Source organism: Notechis scutatus, chromosome 8 (genome assembly GCF_049901735.1).
Source record: "Notechis scutatus isolate UNSWTSFEM ecotype Mainland chromosome 8, rNotScu1.2, whole genome shotgun sequence".
NCBI classification, from domain to species: Eukaryota; Metazoa; Chordata; class Lepidosauria; order Squamata; family Elapidae; genus Notechis; species Notechis scutatus.
In genome coordinates this window covers 3,129,753-3,153,869 of record NC_142016.1, presented here as the reverse complement: position 1 = coordinate 3,153,869, position 24,117 = coordinate 3,129,753, and the positions used below count along the sequence as shown (strand labels likewise).

Below are 24,117 nucleotides of genomic sequence, written 5' to 3'. Positions count from 1 at the left end.
GGTGCTGTTCAGAATGGCCTCCATTGGCGGGGCAAGTAGAGTTTCCTATCAATGAATGAATGCACGGAGGAGAAAGTAATTGAAAAAATATTTGACTGTGCGGAAATGAATAGATTATTAGAAATTAGAAATTAAATTTCTTAGAATTAGAAATTAAAATTAGCATTAGAAATTAGCATTAGAAATTAAAGAAAAAGAAGAATCTGAATATTACACGGTATGGGGTTTATTTTACCAATGGTTAGAAGATAAAATAAATTAAAATGGATTAGATGAATATATAAAGCAATAAGAGAAGATTGCAAAAATAGATATATTGGGTATTACTTATATGAAAATGTGGTTATTGTTCTATTGTTACACTGATAAGAAGAGTATTAATTATAAACTGTAAGCACATGAAATATGTACCTAATCGACAGACGTTTGAAATGGAATGGATTTATAGTATATAAAAAAATTAAAAAGAATTATTATTCAAGAATGAATGTATAATACTAATTTAAAAAAGACTTATTTTGATCTGCCGGAGGAAAGCTGGCCCTTGCATAAAGTTTCACTATGCTTCAACAGTTTTTTTTACTTCAACAAAACAAATTGGAATGAACCGAATCGTTTGAGATGGAAAGGACCGTTGCATTGGAAAGCTTCATCTCCCCACTCCGTAAAACAGGGCTCCCCAAACTTGGCCCCTTTAAGACTGGTGGACTCCCAGAATTCTCCAGCCAGCATAGCTAATAAAGAGTATATGATCATAGGGTTGGAAGGGACCTTGGAGGTCCTCTAGTCCAACCCCTGTTCAAGCCAGGGGCCCTATACCGGGGGTCCCCAAACTTGGCCCCTTTAAGACTGGTGGACTTCAACTCTGGCTGAGGAATTCTGGGAGCGGAAGTCCACAAGTCTTAAAGGGGCCACGTTTGGAGACCTCTGCCGTAAAGATCGACTTAATTCGTCCTCCGACAAGAGTTTGGCAATACACGAGGGGCTCTTGGGGCGACTCCCGCCCCCTCCGCTCCCCCCCCAGCGGGCTGAGCCATGGAGATGTATGTAGAGATCAACACCGGCTGACGGCTGTTTTCCACGAAGAACAAATACTTCGCAGGACTCTATGGTGCCCCAGTCGCCATGGCGTCGCTGGGTGAGGGATCCTCTTCCGGTGCCTTAGAAATGGGGGGAGGATAAGAGGGGGGGGAATGCTTTAAAAGGGGGGAGTGTTGATCAAGGGTCTTTCAAACTGGGCAACTTTAAGACTGGCGGACTTCAACTCCCAGAATTGCTGAGCTAACATGGCTGGAGGAGGAATTCTGGGAGTTGAAGTCCGCCAGTCTTAAAGCTGCCCAGTTTGAAAGACCCCTGGACTGGAGGATTGCTCCAAGCCGGAGGGGTTCTGATAGTAAATGTCCTACTTGCTGGGGAGGGTGGATTTGTAATTGCACCAGCGCCTGCTGAGGCCGCACTGCCATTTATTAAACAAAAAACAAAAAAAACACGCCCCACCGAGAAACCATTATGACTGTGTGTGTTGCTCTCCCCCTCTGCCAAAGGAGCTCAGAATTGCTTCCAAAGGTTGGGAGGAGTGGGGGGGGGAGGTCTAGAAATTGGGAAGGGACACTGATACCCCCCTCTCTCACACACACACACACCCCTCCAGTAGGCAAAGAAGAGGCATAGAGGAGTTGGGAGGGTCCTCGGATGCCACCTTGGCATAGAGACTCAGTGGTGGGATTCAGTTTTTTTTATGGTGGGCATGGCAGGGGAAGGATACTGTAATTCAAGGGTTTCCAAACTTGGCAACTTTAAGACTTGTGGACTTCAATTCCCAGAATTCTCTGGCTAGAGAATTCTGGGAGTTGAAGTCCACAAGCCAAGTTTGGAGACCCCCTGCTGTAAATTCTCCATTTCCTCTTCACTCCAGGGGAAGGATACTGCAAAATCCCATTCCCTCCTCATCCTACTAACCTGCTTTCCAGCTCCGTTCTCATGTGCAGGGCAACCAAAGAAGACCCAGCTAATCAGCTGGGACTCAATGGGAGGCAGAGAATAGATGGGGTTGGCGGGGCCAGTCAGAGGGGGGATTTGCCAGTTCTCCGAACAACTTAAAATTTCCACTACCGGTTCTCCAGAACTGGTCAGAACCTGCTGAATCCCACCTCTGCACAGGATCCGCTCAAGTAAATCCGGACTTTTTCTGGCCAGGCTTAAAGGTTCAGCCTGAGGACCTTGTGCATGCAAAGCAAGGGTTCAGTTGCAGAGTTTCTCCATTTCTGAGGTCGGGAGTCACATCTATTGGCCTTGATTTGAGTTTGATTATTGACCTGTGTGAATGGGATTAGGGCAATTGAAAGGATGGATTAAGTAAGAGCTGCAAATCCTTTTTCATTCATCTTTGTGGGGTGTGCCAGTCTGCAAAATTTAAACACTGCAGCCCTGGACTCCTCCTTCAAGAATGTTTGGTTTTGTATCATTTGCTCCTTGATTTTAGGTATAAATAACTAAATTACAGGTAACCCTTGAGAGACAACCATAATGGAACCTGCCCTCTATAGTTATAAGTCGTAACAGTTGTAAAATGTGGCCAATATGATTTTACAACCTTTTAAAGCAATCATTAAACAGACAAAGGCATAAAGCCTCAAGGTAGGTTTGTTGTAACTTTGAAGGTTACTAAATAACCTGTCATAAGTTGAAGACTGCCTGTAATAGGACTTGATGCTAAACAAGGTACAATTTACTTAATGCCTTAAACATCAATATATTTGTATTGAAAGGAAAGGGAAGGATGATTATTCATCTATTAGCTACTGTCTTTCTTACCAAGGAATACAGTTGTAAAGGATGAATAACTCCCATGAGTACTTCATTAAACAATTTGTTGATATTTGTTTATACCATCTTCTTGCAGGTAATGTTGCAGCTTTGATTTTGGTAGCCATTCTTTGGGGAACAACCAATCCATTTCTGAAAAGAGGAACTGAGGGTCTGGAGCAGGTAAAGAGAGAAAGCAGACTTCAGCAGATGCTGGCTGAAATAAAGTTCCTTTGCCTGAATTACAAGGTATTTGCCATTTTATACAGTACTCTTCACACTACTTTTTTTTAACCTTAACTACTTTAAGATGTGTGGCTTTCGATTTCCAGAATTCCCCAGCCAGTTGAAGTCCACATGTCTTAAAGTTGCCATGTTTGGGAAACCATCTTCTATAAGTGCAAAGCATTCCGTCATGGAATTCAAAACAGTCCTATGTTGAGTGTTCCACTGTTTTGAGATCAGGCTACTCAGAGAGCCCAGTTCTTCTCAATCTAGGCACCTGAAACTCCTTTGCAACAGGAATCTGAATTACCTGTGCCTGGGGCCCACAGCATAGCACCTTTACCCCTGCAGACATTTCCTGTCATTAGACTACACCTCTTGCCTTTTTAAAAAAAAAAACAAAAAAACCAGTCTTTTAATTAAAACATGGGATTGGAAGCTGACTTCTCTTTTAAAAAGGAAGATAAACTAGAAACAGGAACTAACTTTCTGGGGCACTGGCAGCAAGTAAAGGGATGATTTATGAATGGCTATGCCCTTCATGATAGACATTATCTCTTCATCCCGATGAAACAGAGTCAAAATGTTCCTATTGACCCAAGAAGTAAGTGATCCCTGGCCAGGTTTGGGGGAAGGAAATACTATGGAAGGTACCTAGACTGCACCAGCCTGTTCATATCACAAGATATATATTTTTTTCTAAATCTTACATGATACTGTAATAAGATACTTATACAGTATTAAATTTAATTCTTTTTTTTTACTTGATGCTATTACAATAATCAGGCTTTGATTCTTTGATTACAGCATTTAGTTGCTTTCCCAATGGAGAAGTAATTCAGTGTCTAAATTTAATTTAATTTAAAATTAATTTTATTTAATTCAGAATATTTGAAAAATAATGTCCATTTTCCTCTCAGATAGAAGACTGTTCAGAAAGCCACTAGTCAGCAGTGATCTTTTAAAAGTGTTTTGACCCAGGAGCATGTTTGAAAAAAAGTATATGATGCATTATAATAACTGGAACACCTGGGATTGGGTTGTCCCTGGTTATCAGAAATTGGTTTAAATTAAGTAACCCTGAAGCTCTCCCCCAACTATTTTTTTTTCCCTTGCAGTACATGTTACCATTTATACTAAACCAGTGTGGCTCATTCATCTACTATATCGCATTAGCATCCACAGGTTGGTCCTTAATTAATTACTGCCAGTGTCAAGATTCGGGGAGGTGGTGATTTAAAGTGGGAACTCTGATTATTGTGGGGAATTACTCAGATACCTACTGCAGAAAGACATAATTTTTAAAAATTTCTGTGATTGTGTCACCAAAATGGGAGTCACTCAGTTCTTAATAGATTTCAGAGCAGGATTACCTTCATTAAAAAGAAACAGAGAATTCTGATGCCCATTCAAAAGTAGCAGGGTTTTAATCACATGATCAGATACTATCTAGATTTCTTTCAGCTCCAGTGTGGTCGCCTTTGGTGCCCTCAAGATATGTTGATTGCAGTTCTTGAATACCGATCCAATATGGTTGGTAGAGACCGGTAAAAGAATAGGTAGATAAGTGAAGCTTGCTGGACAGTTGCTACAGAATCAAATATTGGAAGTACCATATTTTTCGGTGTATAAGACACACTCCCCCGCCCCCCCAAAAAAGTGTGTGGAAGTGTCTGTGTCTTATATAGCGAATGTTGCCAAAGCCCCACCCATCTGCCGGACCACACCTTTCGGCCTCTGCCTCCCAGCAATTTGCCCCATTCCGATCCCCACCGCCTAGAGCGGGTCGAAAATGGGGTGTGTGGAGGCCGAAAATGGGGCGCGCGGAGGCAGCAATAGGCGATGGCGATCCTTGCAGCCTGAAACAGCTGATCGTTGGGAGGACGATCCAACCAACAATCAGCTGCTTATGCTAATCAGGCTGTGCTGAAGCTGAGCAGGCTGTTTGCTGCAAGGAGTCAAATTGCTGGGAGGCAGAGGCAGATTTTTCTTCCTGTTTTCCTCCCCAAAAGCTAGGTGCTTCTTATACTTCGGAGCATCTTTATAGTCCAAAAAACATGGTAACTGCCATCTTGCCAATATTGTCCTATGTGGAAATCCCTGAATGTAGAGATCCAGCTAATATGCTTTTAGGAAGGATTTCCTACCAGAATTGTTCCCCAGCCAAACACAAACTTCAGATGAAGTTTCCCTTTGATTAGGGTTATCTCCTCAATGGTTTTTATTTGTTTTGATCAGATGATTCTGCATTAAATGTTCCACTTTCCATTTCAGACCTAACCTTGGCTGTGCCTCTTTGCAATTCCTTGGCCCTGGTCTTCACAATCGCAACAGGGAAAGTTCTTGGGGAAAACATAGGTGGCACAAGTAGGTGTCTAATGGCTTGATCAGATGCAAATTCTGTCCTCCTTGTTGCTTTATATTTAATCAAAATAAGCAAGGTTGAATTCAGTGGTGGGATTCAAATAATTGAACAACAGCCCTAATGACTGGCTGGGTAGGCATGGCTGGGTAGTCATGTGACTGGGTAGTCACGTGACTGGGTAGGCATGGCCAACTTGTCACTCACATCAAATGGCCCCTCCCCTGACCTCTCCTTGCCCCTCCCCTCCCAGCCACTCCTCGTCTCGTCTTGCATGTTATGGTGAGAGGAAGCTTTTTCAAAGTCATCTTCCTCTTGATACTAGACAATAAGATGAGATTTTGCTATCAGAAGACCTGATGTCCATTTCCAAGTATTGTTTATCACAGGGGTCACCAACCTTTTGGACCTCAAGGACCACCAAACTCATAATTTTAAATCCCAGGGACCACTAACCGGTTCTGTGGGTGTGGCCTAATTTGTGGGTGTGGCTTGGTGGTCATTTACATATTAGAAATATTTATATAAATATTGAATTTTTTATTAAAAAAAGAGCAACTTTTACCCAAAATCAGGCAAATCAGGCAGGCAAATTGAGTTGAATCACAGAATCACAGATTCATTCAGAGATCTATCTGCCATCGGCTAGCTCAGTCTGTCACATAAAATTTGGTTACAAGCAAACTCATAAAATTTGCTAACAAGCAAACTCACACAATTAACTCACAACACACCATATATGTAAATACTGAATTTTTTATTTAAAAAAAGAGCAACTTTTACCCAAAATCAGGCAAAGCAGGCAGGCAGATTGAGTTGCTCACAGAATCATTCAGTGATCTATCTATTTGCCATCGGCTACCTGAGTCTGTCACATAAAATTTGCTTGCCATGAGTCTGCACTGAACATTCAGTCCTAAGGGAGGTTCGGCTCTGCTTAAAAGCAACCATTTCCTGCTTTCTAGCTAATCTAAATCTCCTGGCACAGCAGAACAGCTGATGGTCGGGAAAAAAAGGAAAAATAGCAATTTAGCAGGCAGGTATGCCAGGTAAGGAGTGAGTGGGCAAGGAGGGTTCCCGTGGGCCAAGTGGGTGGAGTAGCCTTGTGTTTCTGCACAGCCTGGATGAATTGCTTAGAGGGGTGCTCTGGGGGTGAGATTTCTCTACGGCCCACCAAAATTGGCGCACCAGTTGACGACTGCTGGTTTATCACTAATCTCTTGGTAAGACTGAATGGAGAAATTTATAAATAACAGACTTGGAAGGGATCTTAGAGGTTTTCTAGTCCAACCCCTGTTCAAGCATGAGACCCTATACCTGTGATGGTGAACCTATGGCACACGTGCCAAAAGTGGCACGCAGAGCCATTACTGCCGGCACGCAAGCCCTTGCCCAGAGAAGGTCTACTGCACATGCACACGCAGCCCACCCGCCAGCTGATTGTTGGGTATCTGGTGCACATGCGCGGGGGCGGGGGTGCGCGGGAGACATGCATGCATGCGCAGATGCGTGACACACATGGTGTTGCTCACCCAAGTGCAGAGACATGCAGCGCATGGGGGATCACACACGTATGCACAGGGGGTGTGGGGAGAACCTGAGCGCATTGCCTTCTGGGTGCTGGCACGTAATTATCGGCACAGGAGCCCAAAAAGGTTAGCCACTGTTGCCCTATACTAATATGGACAAATTTCTTCTTAAAAATTTCTTCTCCAGCGATGGTCTACCCACAACTTCTGAAGGCATCCCATTCCTCTGATTAATTGTTCTCACTGTCAGGAAATTTCTTCTTATTTCTAGGTTGGATCTCTGTTTGATAAGTTCCCATCTTTTATTTTTTGTGAACGCCTAGGTGTTTCGGAGACTAGGTTGCCATCCTCTTCTTTGTGATGGCCCCTCAAATATTGGAAGATTGCTATCATGTCACTCTTAGCCAGGGGTGGGATTCAAATTTTTTAACAACCGGTTCTGTGGGCATGGCTTAGTTGGTGGCTTAAGTGGTGGTCATGTGACTGGCTGGGCATGGCCAACTCAACATCACTCACATGAAGGCACGCATCTCCTCGTCTGGCCTCTCATGACTGTGGAGATGCTGCAACAGTCGTAAGTGTGAAATATGGTCATGTCACTTTTTTCAGTGCCATTCTAACTTTGAATGGTTCCTCCACACAAGCAAAGTACCAGCAAAGGAGGGGAAAAAAACCTCCAGAGAAGTTCCTGAGACAGGAAGTCTAGTCCTGCCAAGAATGTAATAAGAGGCAATGGAGAGGCAGTTTCTGTAAGCAACACCAGAATGTTTCCTTCCTGCCTTCCTTACAGGATTAGGCCAATAATTTCTTCTAACAACCGGTTCTCCGAACTGCTTAGAATGTTAACAACCAGTTCTAGCGAATGGGTGCGAACTGGTAGCATCCCATCCCTGCTCTTAGCCTTTCTCTTTGTTAGACCAGACATATCTAGTTCCTACAACTATTCATCATACTTTAGCCTCCAGCCTTCTAATCATCTTTGTTGCTCTTCTCTATATTTTTTCTAAAATCTTGATATCTGTTTGCCAAAATTGGATACAAGATGCCAAGTGTGATCTTATAAAGCAGTCTATAAGCTATGAAGTACTAATACTTCATGTGATCTTGATAGCAGATACCAGGCTTAATAGCAGTAACTGTGAGAAATGAAAAAAGCTATAAAATAAGCCCGAGGGAGGTATTTGAGGAAAAACAAATGGAGAATATATAAAGTAGCGATAAAATATGAAACTGAATATGAAAGATGAATATGAAATTGAGATTATATCTGTATGGAGAAGTGAAAACCTGGAACCATGCTGTTCACTAAAAAAAGATGTTCTATTTTACCTTTTTTTTGTTTTGTTTTGTGAAAAATCAGAATTGTGTAAAAAAAATAGCAGTAACTGTGAGAGGAATCTTGGAGTCTTAGCGAACAACCAATTAAATATGAGCCAACAGTGTACAGAGAAGCCAAAAAAAGCCAATGCAATCCTAAATTGCATTAATAGAGGTATACAGTCAAGATCAATATGAGGTACTAATACCACTCTATAAAGCGACAACTTGAGTACTTCATCCAGTTTTGGACACCACACTATAAAAAGATGTTGAGACTCTAGAAACAGTGCAGAGAGGAGCAACCAGAATTATTAGGGGACTGGAAACTAAAACATACGATAAACAGTTACGGGAATTGGGCGTGGCTAGTCTGGTGAAGAGAAAGATCAAGGGAGACACAATAGCAGTGTCTGAAGGCCAGACAAGGAATAATGGATGGAAACTGAACAGGGAGAGATTCAACCTGGAAATAAGGAGAAATTTTCTGACAGTGAGAGCAATCAATGGAACAGAAGTTGCCCTCAGAAGTTGTGGGAGCTTCATCCCTGGAGGCTTTCAAGAAGAGACTGGGCTGCTATTTGTCAGAAATGGTGTAGGGTCTCCCGCTTGGGCGGGGGGTTGGACTAGATGACCTAAAGGTCCCTTCCAACTCTGTTAATCTGTAGATACTGATATTATTCCTCTGTTGATGCAGTCAAGGACTGCATTGACTTTTTTGGCAGTTGCAGCACACCTATGACTCCTACTTAAGGGGTTGCCCACTAGGATTCCCAGATCTGTCAGTGAGTCTGGGCAGGGGGCAGGATGCGAACTGGGGGGAGGGGCGAGCAGCAGCGGCTCAGCCCTGCCTCGCCTTCCTCTCTGCCACCAGCAACAGGAGGGGAAGGGCAAGCAGGGATCGGGGGTCGTGGCCACCTGGGAAAGTCAGACCCCTGCCCAACCCAGAGCAGGGCCCAAAAGGCAGCTGAGCCTTGCCATGTCCACCCCCCCAGCAGCCTTTTAGCTGAGCACGATGGGCCCAGAACAGGTCTCCCTACTCCGCTGTCGGACTTACCTTCTCAGACCAGGATAGGAATGGCTCAGAGATGGTATTCAGCAGGTTCTGACCAGTTCTGGAGAACCAGTAGCGGAAATTTTGAGTGGTTCAGAGAACTGGCAAATCCCACCTCTGACTGGCCCCACCAACCCCATCTATTCTCTGCCTCCATTGACTCCCAGCTAATTGGCTGGGTCTTCTTTTGTTGCCCTACACAGGAGAACGGAGCTGGAAAGCAGGTTAGTGGGGTGGGGAGGGAAGGGGGATTTTGCAGTAACCTTCCCCTGCCACACCCACCAAGCCATGCCACGCCCACCAAGCACACCCACAGAACCGGTAGTAAAAAAATTTGAATCCCACCGTTGGAATGACTGGGAGGGGAGGAACGGGGCCAGCCAGTGGTGGGAATCCGATGGTTCGCTGAACTGCAGAAAATTTTAGCTCCCAGTTCAGGCCAACCGGTGCAAACCAGCTGAATCCCACCACTGGTTGAATTGAATAGACCAGTGGCCCCCAACCTTTTTTGTGCCGCGCCCGGTACCGGCATCACAAAATGATCCGCGGCCCGGTACCGGCATCAGCACGCATGACAAGGCAAGGCGAGCCGAGCGACCGGCCAGCCAGCCGTCCCCCGCTTCTCCCGCCACCTTCAACTCCTCCTTTGTACCTTTGTCGATGGGCTTCGCTCGGGACGGCTTCGGGTCGGTCGCCGGCTCGCCTTGCCTTGGGTGCTGAAAGCATCCTCGCACCTTAGTTTCGTTCAAGCCCCCCTTCGATGAAACTAAGGCGTGAGGATTCCTTCAGGACCAAACGCCGCTTTCCAACCGGAAAAGCTCACCCGGAAGCACTTTCTCTTCAAACAAGATGGCGGCGCCAGCAAACCGGGCGGCCCGGTAGGAAATGTTCCACGGACCGGTACCGATCCGCGGCCCGGTGGTTGGGGACCCCTGGAATAGACCATGTTCCTATAAAATTTGCAGCTTTGGTTGATTCCTGCTTTTTCTCTTCTGTAGGGGCCGTTCTGGGGATGCTCTTGACAATCTTGGGCATTGCCATCTGCATAGTTGCATCTGCGCGCAAACATCCATGAGGTCTCCAAGTAAGAGAAAGGGAAATTCTGTGGAAAACCATTCTCATCTGTACAACTGCTTATACCACTCTCAAGAGTTGCAGCACGGGGTAAACAACCCCTGGCTCCACGTTAGAGAGAGCATGGATTTTCCTAGCCTGGCAATCGCTCCTTTGTGCACTTGGATTCTAGAGACCTGTGTCCCTAGATCTTGTCTTGGTGTTCCTATTAACCAGAAACTTTTGAGGACCCTGAGATTGCTTTAGTGGAAGCAGCAAGATCAGGAGCCTTTGAGTCAGGGGTGTCCAACCTTGGCAACTTTAAGACTTGTGGACTTCAACTCCCAGAATTCCTCAGCCAGCTTTGCTGGCTGAGGAATTCTGGGAGTTGAAGTCCACAAGTCTTAAAGTTGCCAAGGTTGGACACCCTTGCTTTAAGTGGATACAGAAAGATCTCAAAAGTGATAAGGAATTGCCCAGACAGATCTGATTTAAGAGCAGGATCAATTGCTACCATCTAGGAGTGTGTGTGTGTGTGAAGGATGAAGCAACACTTTTTAGCACGGAAAAGTCTACAATTGGCATAAAGTACTGTTTACATGGCTCACACTAAATCGGTACCCAGAAATACAGTTTTGGAAATCTAAGTTAGGCTTCAGAATCCCTTATGAGTCTGTCATTACAAGAGTTCCTGCTTCTCTAGTCCAACGTTTCTCAATCTTGGCAGCTCGATAACGTGTGGACTTAAACTCCCAAAATTCCTGTCAGATCCCTAGAAGTGATGCTGCTGTTCAAGTGGGAGAATGGGGGGGCCTTGAATTCGATTCATTACTATTGTCTGTGACAACTGGTATTTTATAACTTGTTATCCTGGTGCCGAAGCGCCCTGAGATAGTCTCACTCTTGGGGAATGTGTTAGGGGGGAGGGCCATGTGGCTTGTTTCACTTTGAAAGCCAGCGGAAAGATGGCCATGGGATTGTATGCTTACCTGTTTCTCAGAGTGGCCGGTACAATAACATCTTCACACCTGTGGATTGGCTGAATCCGCATCTGGCTAAAGAGAGGGGTTTCTAGTGCTTTAATTCTGCTTGTCTTGCCTAAGGGTATTCAGGCGTTGCTTTTGAGTGTATTGCTTTCACTTCTGCTTAATGAAAGATTCCTTTTGAAATACTTCATTTCAAGAGTCTTCGCTCTCTTAAGTTAGGAGGCAATCCTTACAGAAAGCAATATCTGCAAAACGGTCAACCCAGAGAAGCAAATTTTGCTCTACCGAGAGGACCCTCCAAACCCATAGTGCTTGACTATCCCTGGGCAAGGGAAGCCCTGGACTTGGGGGCTGAGCTCTCCTGCTTGATTGCCCCTTAAAGAAGCTGCTTCTTCCTTTACCAATGGACAGAGCAGCCCTTCTCATTGAAGCTTGCTTGCCTGTGAAGTATGAAAGGCAGAGGAACACTCCTATCTCCAGCTGTCCCTCCAAGAGCCTCTGCCTAGTGCTGAGGTATGCTGGTGTAAAGAAGGTTCTTTGGATGAAGTCCTGCAGGGTGGTAACTATTTTGCCATCACTCTACAGAGCAACATTTACACGTTTTGTACTGATTTTTTGAGGTTAATGTTTGTAGACAGCCCAGAGCTAGGTAAGGTGGGCAGCACATAGACCTAATCAAGAAATAAAATAAAGCAGCAAAGTTGGTGAAAGGCCATTTAAAGTTGTATCAAACACCATTTCTGATTTCTGACCAAAATTATACTTGGTTGGTTTACATTTATAAACCGCGATTTAGCTGGAGCAGGAAGTACATATGAGGAGAAGATGGTCTCGCCATTTTGCTTGTTTCTCTTGATTTCAGGTTTGAAGCCAAAAGATGTTCTTGAAGTACAGGCAGATTTGAAAGAACATCCAAGCAAAAGCTTTGATCTTTAAATGACTTCTGTGTCTGAAAAAATATATTTGACAATAAATGACAAGTCAGAGCCTAGAATAATCTGGCTTGAAAATTCTTCTGAGTTAACCCAGTGCAAGGACTCCCTGAGCCAGAAGCGAACCACTCACTGGGCAGGTCTCTGGCCAAGGCCTTGGTCTTGTTCGAGGCTGGCTGCATTGATTTGATACCCCACAAACCCTCTTCACTGAAATTCTCATCCCCAAATTTCTATGGCCACAGTGCCAGGATAATAAAATGGTTATTTAAAGGCATTTATTTATAGCAAATGTATCTGTAGCTTGACATTTTGATTGATGTTAGAAAAAATTCAACAAGTCAAGTTGGGAGGGGAAAAAAAGATGCACATTATTGGTTTTCTATCATGGCCATACTGATGTTACAATTTAAATTATTAAATGTATTCTGGATATCTTATAAAATCTACACAAAAGGAGAGTGAGAATGAAAGTGCAATAAGTCATTCATTATGATATGTAATTTAAAGTGATGCTAATTTGTGCTCAAGAAGGAAGATGGCTTTGCTCTCTATATTGGACTGCCTTGAAAGGGGAAGACATATGTATGATGGACAGAAGACCTGCTGATTCGTGGGAAGGGTGCCTTGGCAAGGGGAGAGAAGGAGCAGTGAGAGAAGGAGCAAGCGGGCATGGTGGAAAGCCCAGCTTATATCTGGAGGTTGCTGCTTGACTGGCTATATCAGGGGTCCCCAACCACCGGTCCGCGGACCGGTACCAGTCCGTGGAACAAGTCCTACCGGGCCGCTGGCTTGCTGGGCGCCGCCATCTTGTTTTGATGAAAAAGTGCTTCCGGTGAGCTTTTCCGGGTAGAAAGCTCACCGGAAGCACTTTTTCATCAAAACAAGATGGCGGCGCCCAGCTGATGTCGGTACCGGGCCACGCCATAAAAAAGGTTGGGGATCACTGGGCTATATGACAAAGTGGCCATCTTGGAGCAGTGGTGGGATTCAGTTTAACAACCAGTTTGCTGCCCTAATGATTGGCTGGGTAGACGTGGCCGGGTGGTCATGTGACTGGGTGGGCGTGGTCCACTCAGCACTACCTCCTGGCCACTCTCCTTTTCCCCAGGCCTTGGACCTATACGCAACACCTCCAGTGCAAATGCCTCCCCCCCCCCCCAGTGAAAGGACGGGGAGAGACACTGGAGGCTGAGCTTATTAGAAAGCAATATATTGTGTCAGAACAGCCAACATTTCACACCTGAGGGGGCAGAAGCAATACATCCAATTGACTCCTCAGAAGCAATTTACAATTTAAGCCCATTTGCACTCCCAAATTAATAAATAAATAGAAAGAAAAGGATTGACAATACTTCTGTGCAGGCAATTCTGAAAGAGACCAAGCTAAAGCTGAATTAACGCCTTCCTTCCTTCCTTTTCTGGCCATTTTCTGGGCTAATTTTGGGCTGTTTCTGGCTGTTTACAGGCCATTTTCCGGGCCATTTTTGGCTGTTTTTCAGTCTGATTATCCAATGTTTTTCAGGCCATTTTTGACCTGGAAAAATGGCCCAAAAACGGGTGGGGGGGAGAGATCAGCCAGTGGTGTGATTAGCTAGTTCGCCGAACTGGGCAGAATTTTAACAACTGGTTCACGTGAACCGGTCCGAACCGGCTGAATCCCACCTCTGTCTTGGAGCCTCCTTTTCTCTTCATCTGAGATCTTAGACTGTGGCCCCCTGGTGTCTACAGTGGAGTGGAGACCCCAAAGCAAATTGGATTCCCTGGTGGGAAAGATCTGGAGTGGCCAGGACCACCTTGTGAATGGGCTGTTTGGGGAATGTGAAGAGAGGGACTGAGGTTTCTTGCCAGTCTTGATGAAAGACTGGAGTCGGGGGGGGGGGGGGGGCGGTGTTCCCTACAAGGCTGATCAGTGAGGAAGGTGACCTCTGTTGAACGTGTTCCAGTGGCTTCCAGTTTCCAGCAATTCAAAGTACTGGTCATCCCCTTCAAAGCCCCATATGGCACAGGGCCAGGCTCTCGGTAGGATCGCCTTTTCTGAAGGACAACTATTATCCTACCAGGTCAGATAGGGCAAGCACGCTCCTGGTCCATTCCCCAAATATTGTCATCTGGGAAGTTAGGAAGCATATGCCTTTTCCATGGCAGTCCCTAGCTCATGAAACATTCTGTCAGCCTCAAGATATCTTCCATAATATATATATTCTGCCTCCTAACTATTGTATCTTCTTTGCTGCTATGCCAATCTAGTTCTTTCGGCTGTCATTAGCAACGGAGGGAGCGGGGAACTCGAGGGGAAGAAAGCTGGCGGTGTTTTGCATTCCTTTTGCTGTGGGTAGCAAGGGGAGGGGGATTCCTGTCTTTAACTTTCCATTTCTTGGCTAGCTTCTATCCCCTTTTGCGCAACTGCGAACTTTTATCAAAATATGTCAAGGTCAACGGACAGAAGCCTCATCACCACCTGGAGATGGCCACATGATCATATTCAGAAGATTTAATTGGAAGAATCATTTGGACTTTGGGGGGTGGGAGCATTTCCATTCCTTTGTATATGTGATCTGTGCGCTAATTTCTCAGATTCGGAATTAAATCTGTAGCTTTCACTTTATTCTCCAGTAAAAGAATAACTTTCCTCTAACCCATGGAGTCTGAGTATTTCTTTCTTGGATTTTGAAGGGAGCACAGACTGACACATTCTGTGCCCTGAAGTTCAGCAGGTGTCCATCCGTGTAGCCTTCTGTAAGGCTCCAAAGACCTGACTTTTCCCCTAAGCCCTGGGAGACAATCAGATGATGGCACGTTAGCATGGATTGCCACCAGGTGATTTGTTTTTAATGTTTTAACTGCTTGTGTTTTCTAGTTTTTATGAGAGTTTGCTGAAAGATGGGCAGCTATATAAATGTTATAAATAAATAAATAATGTTTGGAGATGGACCCTTTACCTTTTTTTAAAAAAAACAAAACAATGTTGACATACATTTTTAACAGAAAAAAGATGTAATTATTTAACATTAACCTAACAGGTTATTTGTTTATTGCTATAAACCGAAGCAAAGGTTAGAACATATTAACAATATATTAACTACCTTTCACTCACGATCATTGCAGATGACAACTACCCTCATTCATGATTATCAATAATGAGGATAAGCAGGAGGAATAAAGTCATCAATAGAACACAACAGTCTACCATCTTAAATGTTAAAACAGCATTAAAAACACTAACAATATCAGATATATAAGTGTATACAGAGGGAGGGAGAAATATCCCAAACATCCCACGTGTATCTGAAGCCATGTTTGTCCTCCAGGTATTGGAGATGATTCTTAGGAGATGGAAGAGATGGGGGCCTCCGGAGAGCCCATTTCCCTCAGCACCTGATCCAGCCATTTCAAAGCTCCGTGAAGATGGATCTCCACCCAACACGGGGTGCTGGTGATTGCCTGACGATGGTATCCTGCTCCCCAGCCCTACAGAAGAGACCAACAAATGGCAAAGGATGAGACGACTATGGCTGCATTCTTCATTCTATTCAAAAATACTTTTTTGATTTTAGTCAAATATACCCATTACCTTTCCTTTGCATTTTGAAGTACCGAGAAGTCATAAAATTGTGGACAAGGCATCTCATAAAAACATGTGGACTTGGAGCAAATGGCATAAGTATTACTTCAACAACTCATACAGCATTCTTCAACAAAGAAGAATTAAGCAAGCTGAGTCTAATGTGGAGTTACATCTGGCAGACTTTCAGTTCATTACGTGGTTTTTCATCTCCCTCTCGTGTAGGCTTGATTGTCATTCATTCTTTTCCTGCACAAATCTACACAATGCTGTTGTTTAAATGATGCCACTTTTTGAAGATGTAGTGATTATGTAAGTGAAGTCTCGTTATATAGTTGTTTGCCATGGCCTGCTCACGGCTCAGCCGTTCGCCGCGGCCCATGTGCCACCGTCCGATCGCCGTTTGCCGCAGCCCATTTGCTGCAGCCCGTTTGCTACCGATCACCATGCCCCATTTGCTGCCAATGGGCGGAGAACAGGCCTTGGCAAATGGGCCACGGCAGCAGTAGCTCAGCCCCAGTTGGCTGCTGGTGGGCGCAATGGAGCAGAGCCCTGACGAGCCATGTGCTGGGGCTGCAATAACATGCTGAAGCTGACCAGGCTGTTTTCTGCAAGGACGCTAGCCAGATGAATACCGGGTGGATGCTGGGAGACAGAGGCAGATTTTTCTTTTCTTGCTTTCCTCCTCTAAAGGGAATGTGTGTTATGGTCCAGACCGAAAAATACGGTAATCATTTATAACATCTATGAAACCATCAGCAACATTCCTAACCTTGGTTATTTGGAGAAAATTTGTCTGAGCTTAGGTCTCACTCCCAAGAAAGGAGGTGCAGAACTGCAGCCTTTAGAAATGATTTTAGCTCAGGTCTAGTTCTGAGAGTCCCAAGGAGTTCAAGGAGCATGGATATGGATTTTAGACTGAGGCCTGTTCTAATTTTGCACACCCTCTTGAGAAATATTGGATAATATAGAAATAAAGCATAGTCGTAACTAAAACAGTTGGAAGAGCGCTCTTGAGAAGGGCCTGAGAAAGGTAAAATTCATATTCTGTGGCCAACAAGACCAATGAAAGGCCAGCTGACAATTGCCATTACTGGAACTGGAAGGCTGGCCGAGGGAGCAGCCCAGGTTCTCCGGGGCATGTATGATTGATTCATTTGGAATAATCTTGGACATAAATTTAAATTTAAAGAAATTTTTATTCCCTCTTGTTTAGAGATCAATTGTAATTGAAGTCACTAGTGGTAAGACAGTGCCACAAATTTCACAGAGTTGTGATAATTTTTCACTTCTTACTTGTTTATGGCAAAATATGAAGAAAACTTGGGGCATCTCATCCTTTTAAAATGAAACAAAGGGGCCAGTCCCACTTTTTCAGCTTTATAATGCAAGACGAAGAAAGTTCTTACTTTAACAAAGCTCATCCGGATAAAGCACATCTTGGTGAGCTCAGAGACTGCCTCGAAACCATAGTTAATTGCCTGGGAAAGCAGTTGGGCAAAGAGCAGGTTGTTGAAAATCTTCAGGCTGTACCCACTAGGGATTTTGCAGACGGTGCTCGGGTGGAAGCCGCACTCATGATTGGCATTCCAGCTCTGGACAAAAATGCTGCAGTCGCTTAAACACTCAACAAAGACCTCTCCTCCCACATAATACAGGTGGACACCTTCAGGAGAGAAGAGGGACCAAGAAGGATGTCATCTTCAACACAGATCAAAGCAAAAAAGACTCATGTTCTAAACTACTTCATGATACATTAAGATTGGGGTATTGTTGCATGATGGACAGAACCAGCTGGCAGTACAAGGAGACTCGGCAGTTCCAATGCTAAAGACACCATTTTTTGCTGTGTGGCTGTCTTTTCAGGATTCCTGTCAGGACTGACATCCTGCTACTCTATGCATTGCCTACATTCAGCCTGTCATGCTTAACCGGGTGGGAGAGCTGCAGGGTGGGAGTGGGGGTGTTTAGCATGAGAAGAATTGAAACTAAGCATCGGAATAGCCGCTGGCCATTCCAAGGTCACACCAAGGAATGCAGAACCACCCAGCCCACAAAGACAGCGACCGATTCATTCACTTTATCAAAGGCAGCCAGCCAAAAGGCTTGTTTGGCATGATCTGTTTTTAAAAAACATATGCTGGCTTCTAGTGATTGCCTTATTCCTTTCTAAATATTTATAAATCTACTGCTTGATTATCTTTCCCAGGATTTTCCCAGGTATTGACGTCAAGTTTTGAACTGAGCCATTTTCCCAGCAGTGTTTCTCTGCAATTACCTTTTCTGATGTGGTTCCGGGTGTTTTCTATGGAAGAATTCCTGTTAATATTAGAGAGCAATCCAAGGCAGAAGCGGTCCTTGTTTGACGGATCTGTAAAGCCATCTATTAGTATACTTCGAGAAAAGGCCTGAAAAGTTTCTCCGACTCTCTTATTGAGTTCGTAATAGGCAATTGAGCACCATTGAACTGGTTCCTCATAGCTCACAGGTTGGGCATCTGGAAGCAGGTTTCACAGGTGTATGTAGATAGAAACACAATAATAACAATGTGATTCATTTTCATATCCAGATACTCTCTTCACATACACATTTAAAGAGCTGGCATTGCCAGAACAGAAAAGAGATATACAGGTAGTCCTTGATTTATGAGCACAACTGGGACTGAAAGTTTCATTGCTAAGCAATATGGTAATTAATGAGTCATACCTAACTCAAGATTTATAACCTTTCCCCCCACCCCCCTCCCAGTGATTTGTTAAGCAAATCACTCAAGTTGTTGAGTGAACCACTCAGTTGTTAAGCAAATCTGGCTTCCCTTATTTGTCAGAAGCCCCCTAGGAAAGTTGCAAATGGTGCTCATGGGACCCCTGGATGGTGCAACTGTCATAGATACATGCTGGTAGCAAGTGCCCAAATTCTAATATGGGACCATGGGGATGCTACAATGGTCATAAGTGCATGGACCAGTCATAAATTATTTTTTTAAGTTGTTAAATGAATGGTCGTAAGTTGAGAACAACTAGAAAGGACAATGAAAAATAATGCAATAAAAATTAGTGTGTTGTGTCAATTAGTGTAATCAACTGAGTGTGTTACTTTAAAAAGTAAATTCCATCATAGCAATAAAATATATTGTTTATTATTTTATTTACTTTTATCCTACTTTTATAAGTAACTGAAGGCAGTGAACCTATCTAAAACTCCTTCCTCATCCTATAATGTTCCTATTTCAATCTAGGGTGTGACTAAATTCGGAATGATGGCCTTTCTTGTTATCAAATGAAGCCACTATTTTCAACAACACTAGCAATAATCAAACCAAATTAAGCCTATTCTGATTTCAGTCTATTAAGTAGAACTATTTTGGCTAAGAGCTCTTTTGGAGGAAAATTCAACCATTCATGGGCTCACTAGCAGATCTTTCTCTAGGGGAAAAATACAAGTCTCGACGTACCTTCAGGTTCTCTGGCTTTACCTCCACTGGGCAATGGCGGTGTTGATAAACTGCCTGGGACTTTCTGTGCATTGGGCTTTTGTGGCATCTCTTTGACATTAGGAGGAGGAACAGATGTGGCAGCTGAAAAGAGAAAGCTATTTCATGGCCAGCCTATATAAATAAAAAGAAATGATCGCAGAGACCATAGATATTTAGTAAACAAATTGCATTCAATCAGATGCTTGCCAATGACTTGTCATACATACAAAGCCCAAAGAGACCAGATTTTCTTTTCGTTTTTTTTTTAAATTTCTAAGAACAGCATTGTATCAATGTTTGCCTTGATTGTATGAATAAATCAATTTAATGTATACCCCGATTTTGCAACAAGAGTTCAGGAAAGCACACATACTATTTTTTCATACCACAAAAATAATCCTGTGAGTTAAAGATTGGGCTGAGCAAGTGGCCCAAAGTCAACCAGCACTTCTGTGCCTAAGAAAGCTGAACCCATCTGCTTGCTCTGGTTTAACACTTTCATCAATTATTCTTTTTTGCTATTGTTGCTTCTATAATGCTAATGTGTTGCAACCTGTCCAGAAGCTTCAAAGCTGATGGAGCTATTAAAAATCTGTAATATAAATAAATAACATGCCATTCTCTGTACTGCCCCCACTCACCCACACGTCAGGCTTCGTGTAGAGAGCTTTATTCAGTCTGTTCCCCCAATAGTTCTGTTTCAGATTTTCAGTTAACCCCCAGCTGCAAGCTTAGCACAGTAATTGGCTTGCGACCAAGTAGATAACCAAAAGCAAAACAAACTTACAGCCAAACCATAAACAGTCTTAGAAATAAAGGTTTTGCCTGAGTAGGTTCCAAAAATAAACAGCCAAAATCCCCTCAGGGGTCCAGGGCCTCCACTGAGGTTTGTCAACAAGTCCAGTGGTCCGGTTTTAGGGTTTGCAAGGAGAAGTCACAGGAATTGTCCGAGCCAGGAATTCAGGGGCTGTTTTCAGCAAAGCCAGCCAGGAACAAGCTCCAGATTAACTTTCTAGGCAATGGCCAATTAGTCCACCTGACAGATAACCGGCTGCTCCGAACACAAATATAAACGCTCTCTGCAACCGAATTACATCCACAAGTTGCAGAGTCCCGGAAACACAACCAACGACCCACACTTTGCTTCCAGCCATGCCTCCCTCTGCCTGCTGTGCTAAATAGCCCCTCCCAGTGCAGCCCAGTAAGCCCAGCAGGGCCTCATCAATCTGGCAGATCGCCACCTCTCTGCCCTGCACACTCTCGCATCCACCAAGGCCAGCAGCTCCTCCCCCTCTTCCTCATCAGCCGAGGCATGCTCTGCCAGCAGCTCAGGGTCAACAATACCAGACGTCCCAGAAATGCTCTCATTCTCCCTCTCGAGGCCTCTGAGGAAGACGTAGATGAGCCATCATCCACAGGAGACATCACATTCTCCAACCCAAATTCTCAAAATACAGCTGCTACTACCAAAATTGCATGAACTTGTAGGTAGGCACTGAATAGCAATAGCACTGAGACTTATATACCGCTTCACAGCGCTTTACAACAGTCTCTAAGTGGTTTAGAGTATCAGCCTATTGCCCCCAACAATCTGGGTCCTCATTTTACTGACCTCAGAAGGATGGAAGGCTGAGTCAACCTTGAGCCTGGTAAGATTCGAACTGCCAAATTGCAGTCAGGTGGCAGTCAGCAGAAGAAGCCTGCAATACTGCATTCTAACCACTGCGCCATCACGGCTCATCATGTTGGTTCTTGCAGTTTAATGGTGCCAAACTCTGCATTTTCTAAAGAGAGTTGCAATAGATTCAGTCCCACTGAGTGTTCAGGTACCGTTTTGCATACCTGTGAGTTCAGAAGGCCTTTTGGGGGCAATTGCACTTCCTGAGGTCACTGAGTAGCCCATGCTGCTTGTTGGTGGAGTGTACATATTGTAGGATGCTGGGAAAAGGGTGCAGGGAGGCTGCTTTGCAGGGTGAGGATCAGGAAGAGTTGCACTGTGGGATATCTGCTGCTCACTCTCAAGAGACACATTTTGGAATGTGGTAAGGAGGCTGAATTGTGGGTTGTATTCACTCTGTCTTGGAACCAGTACTGGAGGCAACACTACAATAGAAGTTTTGAAAGTAGAAAAAAGCTCTCTGGAGTCAGGCATACTTATAGATTAGATATAGATAGATTATAAATATATAAGTTAGATAGAAGATAGATGAGAGCAAAAGAGAGATTACAATGCTAGATAAATAGAAATGGTGGAGATGACAGACAGATTAAATATTGATTAGATAGATGAAATGATGCATGTGTGTGTATATATGCATCAAGTCTATCATACATACATACATATACCGTGTTTCTCATATAATAAGGCCGGGTCTTATTTTTTTTTGAGCCCTGAAAAAATGGCTAGGCTGTCTTTTCGGGGGTGACTTAATTGCATCTTCGGGCGGGCGGGCAGCGATGGCTTGGATGTTGACCTCGGCGTTGGTGGGGCACTTCGTATTGGGGTCAACGCAGGCAGCACCATATCCGGGTGTGCAACAAAAGTACTTCCTAACGGCAAGCCCCCCCCCCACCATTCCCCCCCACCATTTTGCATGTTTAATATAGGCCTTAATTTGGGGGGAAGGGGCTTAATTTCATTTCATGCCTATAAAACATGCTGGGACTTCCTATTGGGGGAGGCCATATTGTTGGAGAAACAGGGTATATATGGAGAGAGAGGGGAGGGAGGGAAAAGATGGGTGGATTGTTAATTAGGTGATAAAAAGATTGATGATTGAGATGGTAGATGATAGAATAGATAGGTGAGATAGAGTGATAGAGATAGATAGATAAACATGATCGATGACAATGACAGATGATGGATGGATGATGGACAGACAGATAGATGATAGACAGGCAGGCAGGCATATATAATGTGGGCAAATGGTGGCAAGGTAAAGAGTTAAAGAATCTGCAGGGACTTGCCCAAGCACTCACCCTAAATCGAGAATGACAACTGCCAAAAGCAATAAAGGATCAAATAGTGCTGAATTATTGCTCTTATCATCTAATCTAGAGATCTCTAGTTGGTGATGGCAATTGTATTTTTCCTGCATAACATTCAGTCCATCCTAAGAAGGTAGCGAAAGGAAGTTTACTATTTCAAGCACCTTGGACAACCATAAAACACAGAGAGAGGCACCAGCCAAGGGCACCCAATTACAAGATTTTCAGTATCTGCTTTGCTAGTTCACAATGGTCGGAGTGTGGCATAATGGGTTTTAAAAAGCACACAACTTTTTGTTTTTTAACCTTCATACCTGGCAGATAGCAGGGCAATTTACATGATCAAACAAGCAGGTTAAATATGGTAGAATTCACTTGGGCTAAGCTGCAGTTGAACAATATGTTGAACAAATTCTTGTTTGCATCATTAAAATTCACCTGCAGTTATTTAAAAAAATGCTTTGCAAAATCATCTGATTGAGGGTAAATAATCCATTGTCTAAGTGGACATTAATTTTAATATCAATATATCACTTATTATTGCTGCAGTATTTTCTGCCATTTCATCCATGATACTGAAAACTCACTGTCATAAAATGTAAAATAAATAGCCTACAAAAAGTCAAATCATAGCAGCCAAACAGGAGAGAAAGACAATCTAACTTGGGATTATTGGGGGCAAGTTATTACCATTGCCAGCACATTGCCGATGTACTTGCAGTAACAATGAACTGTCCCAGGAGTGAATTGCAACCCTGTTGTCAAGACACGCCCATTCCTATTAGTAAGGAATGAATCCCTTCTGTTTTTTCTTCTCTGGGTCTTGGTGACCTAACCCTAACTAAAAGATTGCCTGTTGGATCTTTGATCTCTTTCTTCCAATCAAAGCTTCTGCGTAGCTTCCTTTTTTGCAGATAGCATACACGCAACCAAGACAGGGCTGTCCTTTCCTAAACACGCAGCTGGCTGAATCACCTGGGGCTTCTATCCTTTGATAATGGTAAGGGTTGATGCAGACGTCCTTTTGCTTAGAACCAAAGGGGAATTCACAGCAGGCGAGAGGTTTCAATTCATGCTGGGACTGCAGGTTTGGCCAGCGCCATACACGGCAGTAGATGACATGCGGGTATCCTTTGCGGTGGAAGACCTGCATCCTTCCGTCCAAGGAGTGGGGGATGGTTACACACTTGCTGGGCTGCCCAGGACAGCTGAGGGCTCTCTCCAGTTCCTGCAAGGCTCCCCTTTTCTTCATCAGCTTCTTCACCAAGGAATCCACTGCCATTTCAGCCCACTTTTCCTCCTTATCTCCTTGCTTCCAGCCCAAGAGTCTCTTCACAGCAGGGCTAGTAAAGGAGAAGAGAGGGGTAAAACAGCTATTGGAATGCATGAGGACCAGTAGATATCTTCAGTAGTCCAATTTCTTCTTCAGTACTAGGCTGGATTTTGCTGTATATGTCTAAGTGTCTTCAAGTAGAGTTCTACAACAGAGGGAAATTATTGTCATGTTTCTCTTTTGAGTTTGTCACCTCAATTTTTAATCAGTATCACAGATTTTGAATCACCATAAGATGGCAGTTGCTGTAAAACATTATAGGTGTCCATTAAATAAATTACAATAATTGTAACTCTGTATCTTCTCACAAAATACATTTTTAAAAAAATCTAAGAAATGCTTATCCATAAAGTTGGAAGAATCCTTTTTTCTGATTATTTCTTATCCAGGAAATGACAAATTAAGAATCCCTAGCAGAATTTTTTATTAATATTCTTTTCATATTTTTGCAGCAATTACCATTCTCTGCACATTAGATATGAGACTTTGTGGG

At 43.8% G+C, this 24,117-nt stretch overlaps 2 protein-coding genes across 5 annotated transcripts; one reads left to right on the top strand and one right to left on the bottom strand.

The window, feature by feature from the left end:
* Positions 1–730: 730 nt before the first annotated feature.
* Positions 731–12,328, top strand: TMEM234 (transmembrane protein 234). 2 transcript variants are annotated; one of them, XR_015750429.1, is made up of 6 exons: positions 849–1,138; positions 2,903–3,054; positions 4,149–4,215; positions 5,305–5,397; positions 10,291–10,456; positions 12,194–12,328. XR_015750429.1 is itself a non-coding variant. In XM_087970486.1 (5 exons), the coding sequence occupies exons 1-5, from the start codon at positions 1,126–1,128 to the stop codon at positions 10,365–10,367; spliced, it is 402 nt and encodes a 133-aa protein (XP_087826612.1). In that variant the 5' UTR covers positions 731–1,125; the 3' UTR covers positions 10,368–10,647. The 2 variants fall into 2 exon arrangements, 1 of the variants encoding a protein (XP_087826612.1); XM_087970486.1 differs by lacking the exon at positions 12,194–12,328 and having other exon boundaries at positions 731–1,138; positions 10,291–10,647.
* A 3,134-nt stretch (positions 12,329–15,462) lies between these two features.
* LOC113416006 (SMAD family member 9-like) lies at positions 15,463–23,715 on the bottom strand. 3 transcript variants are annotated; one of them, XM_026673652.2, is made up of 5 exons: positions 23,267–23,715; positions 21,146–21,406; positions 18,107–18,325; positions 17,238–17,494; positions 15,463–15,734 (listed from the first exon to the last, which is right to left on the bottom strand). In XM_026673652.2, exons 1-5 carry the CDS (start codon positions 23,676–23,678, stop codon positions 15,591–15,593), a joined length of 1,293 nt encoding a protein of 430 aa, XP_026529437.2. In that variant the 5' UTR covers positions 23,679–23,715; the 3' UTR covers positions 15,463–15,590. The 3 variants fall into 3 exon arrangements, with proteins under 3 accessions (XP_026529437.2, XP_087826608.1, XP_087826609.1); XM_087970482.1 differs by lacking the exons at positions 21,146–21,406; positions 23,267–23,715 and adding exons at positions 19,283–19,405; positions 20,091–20,189; XM_087970483.1 differs by lacking the exons at positions 21,146–21,406; positions 23,267–23,715 and adding exons at positions 19,283–19,405; positions 19,945–20,021.
* Between the last annotated feature and the right edge of the window lie 402 nt (positions 23,716–24,117).

Coding starts and splice junctions, on each gene's coding strand:
- TMEM234 (XM_087970486.1), top strand. Junction 3,055..4,148: donor TCCTTTGCCTGAATTACAAG/GTATTTGCCATT, acceptor TTTCCCTTGCAG/TACATGTTACCATTTATACT. Junction 5,398..10,290: donor GGAAAACATAGGTGGCACAA/GTAGGTGTCTAA, acceptor TCTCTTCTGTAG/GGGCCGTTCTGGGGATGCTC.
- LOC113416006 (XM_026673652.2), bottom strand. CDS start 23,678: ATGCATTCCAATAGCTGTTTTACCCCTCTCTTCTCCTTTACTAGCCCT. Junction 18,326..21,145: donor AAGGCCTTCTGAACTCACAG/GTATGCAAAACG, acceptor ACCTGCTTCCAG/ATGCCCAACCTGTGAGCTAT. Junction 15,735..17,237: donor TCCGGATGAGCTTTGTTAAA/GTAAGAACTTTC, acceptor TCTCTTCTGTAG/GGCTGGGGAGCAGGATACCA.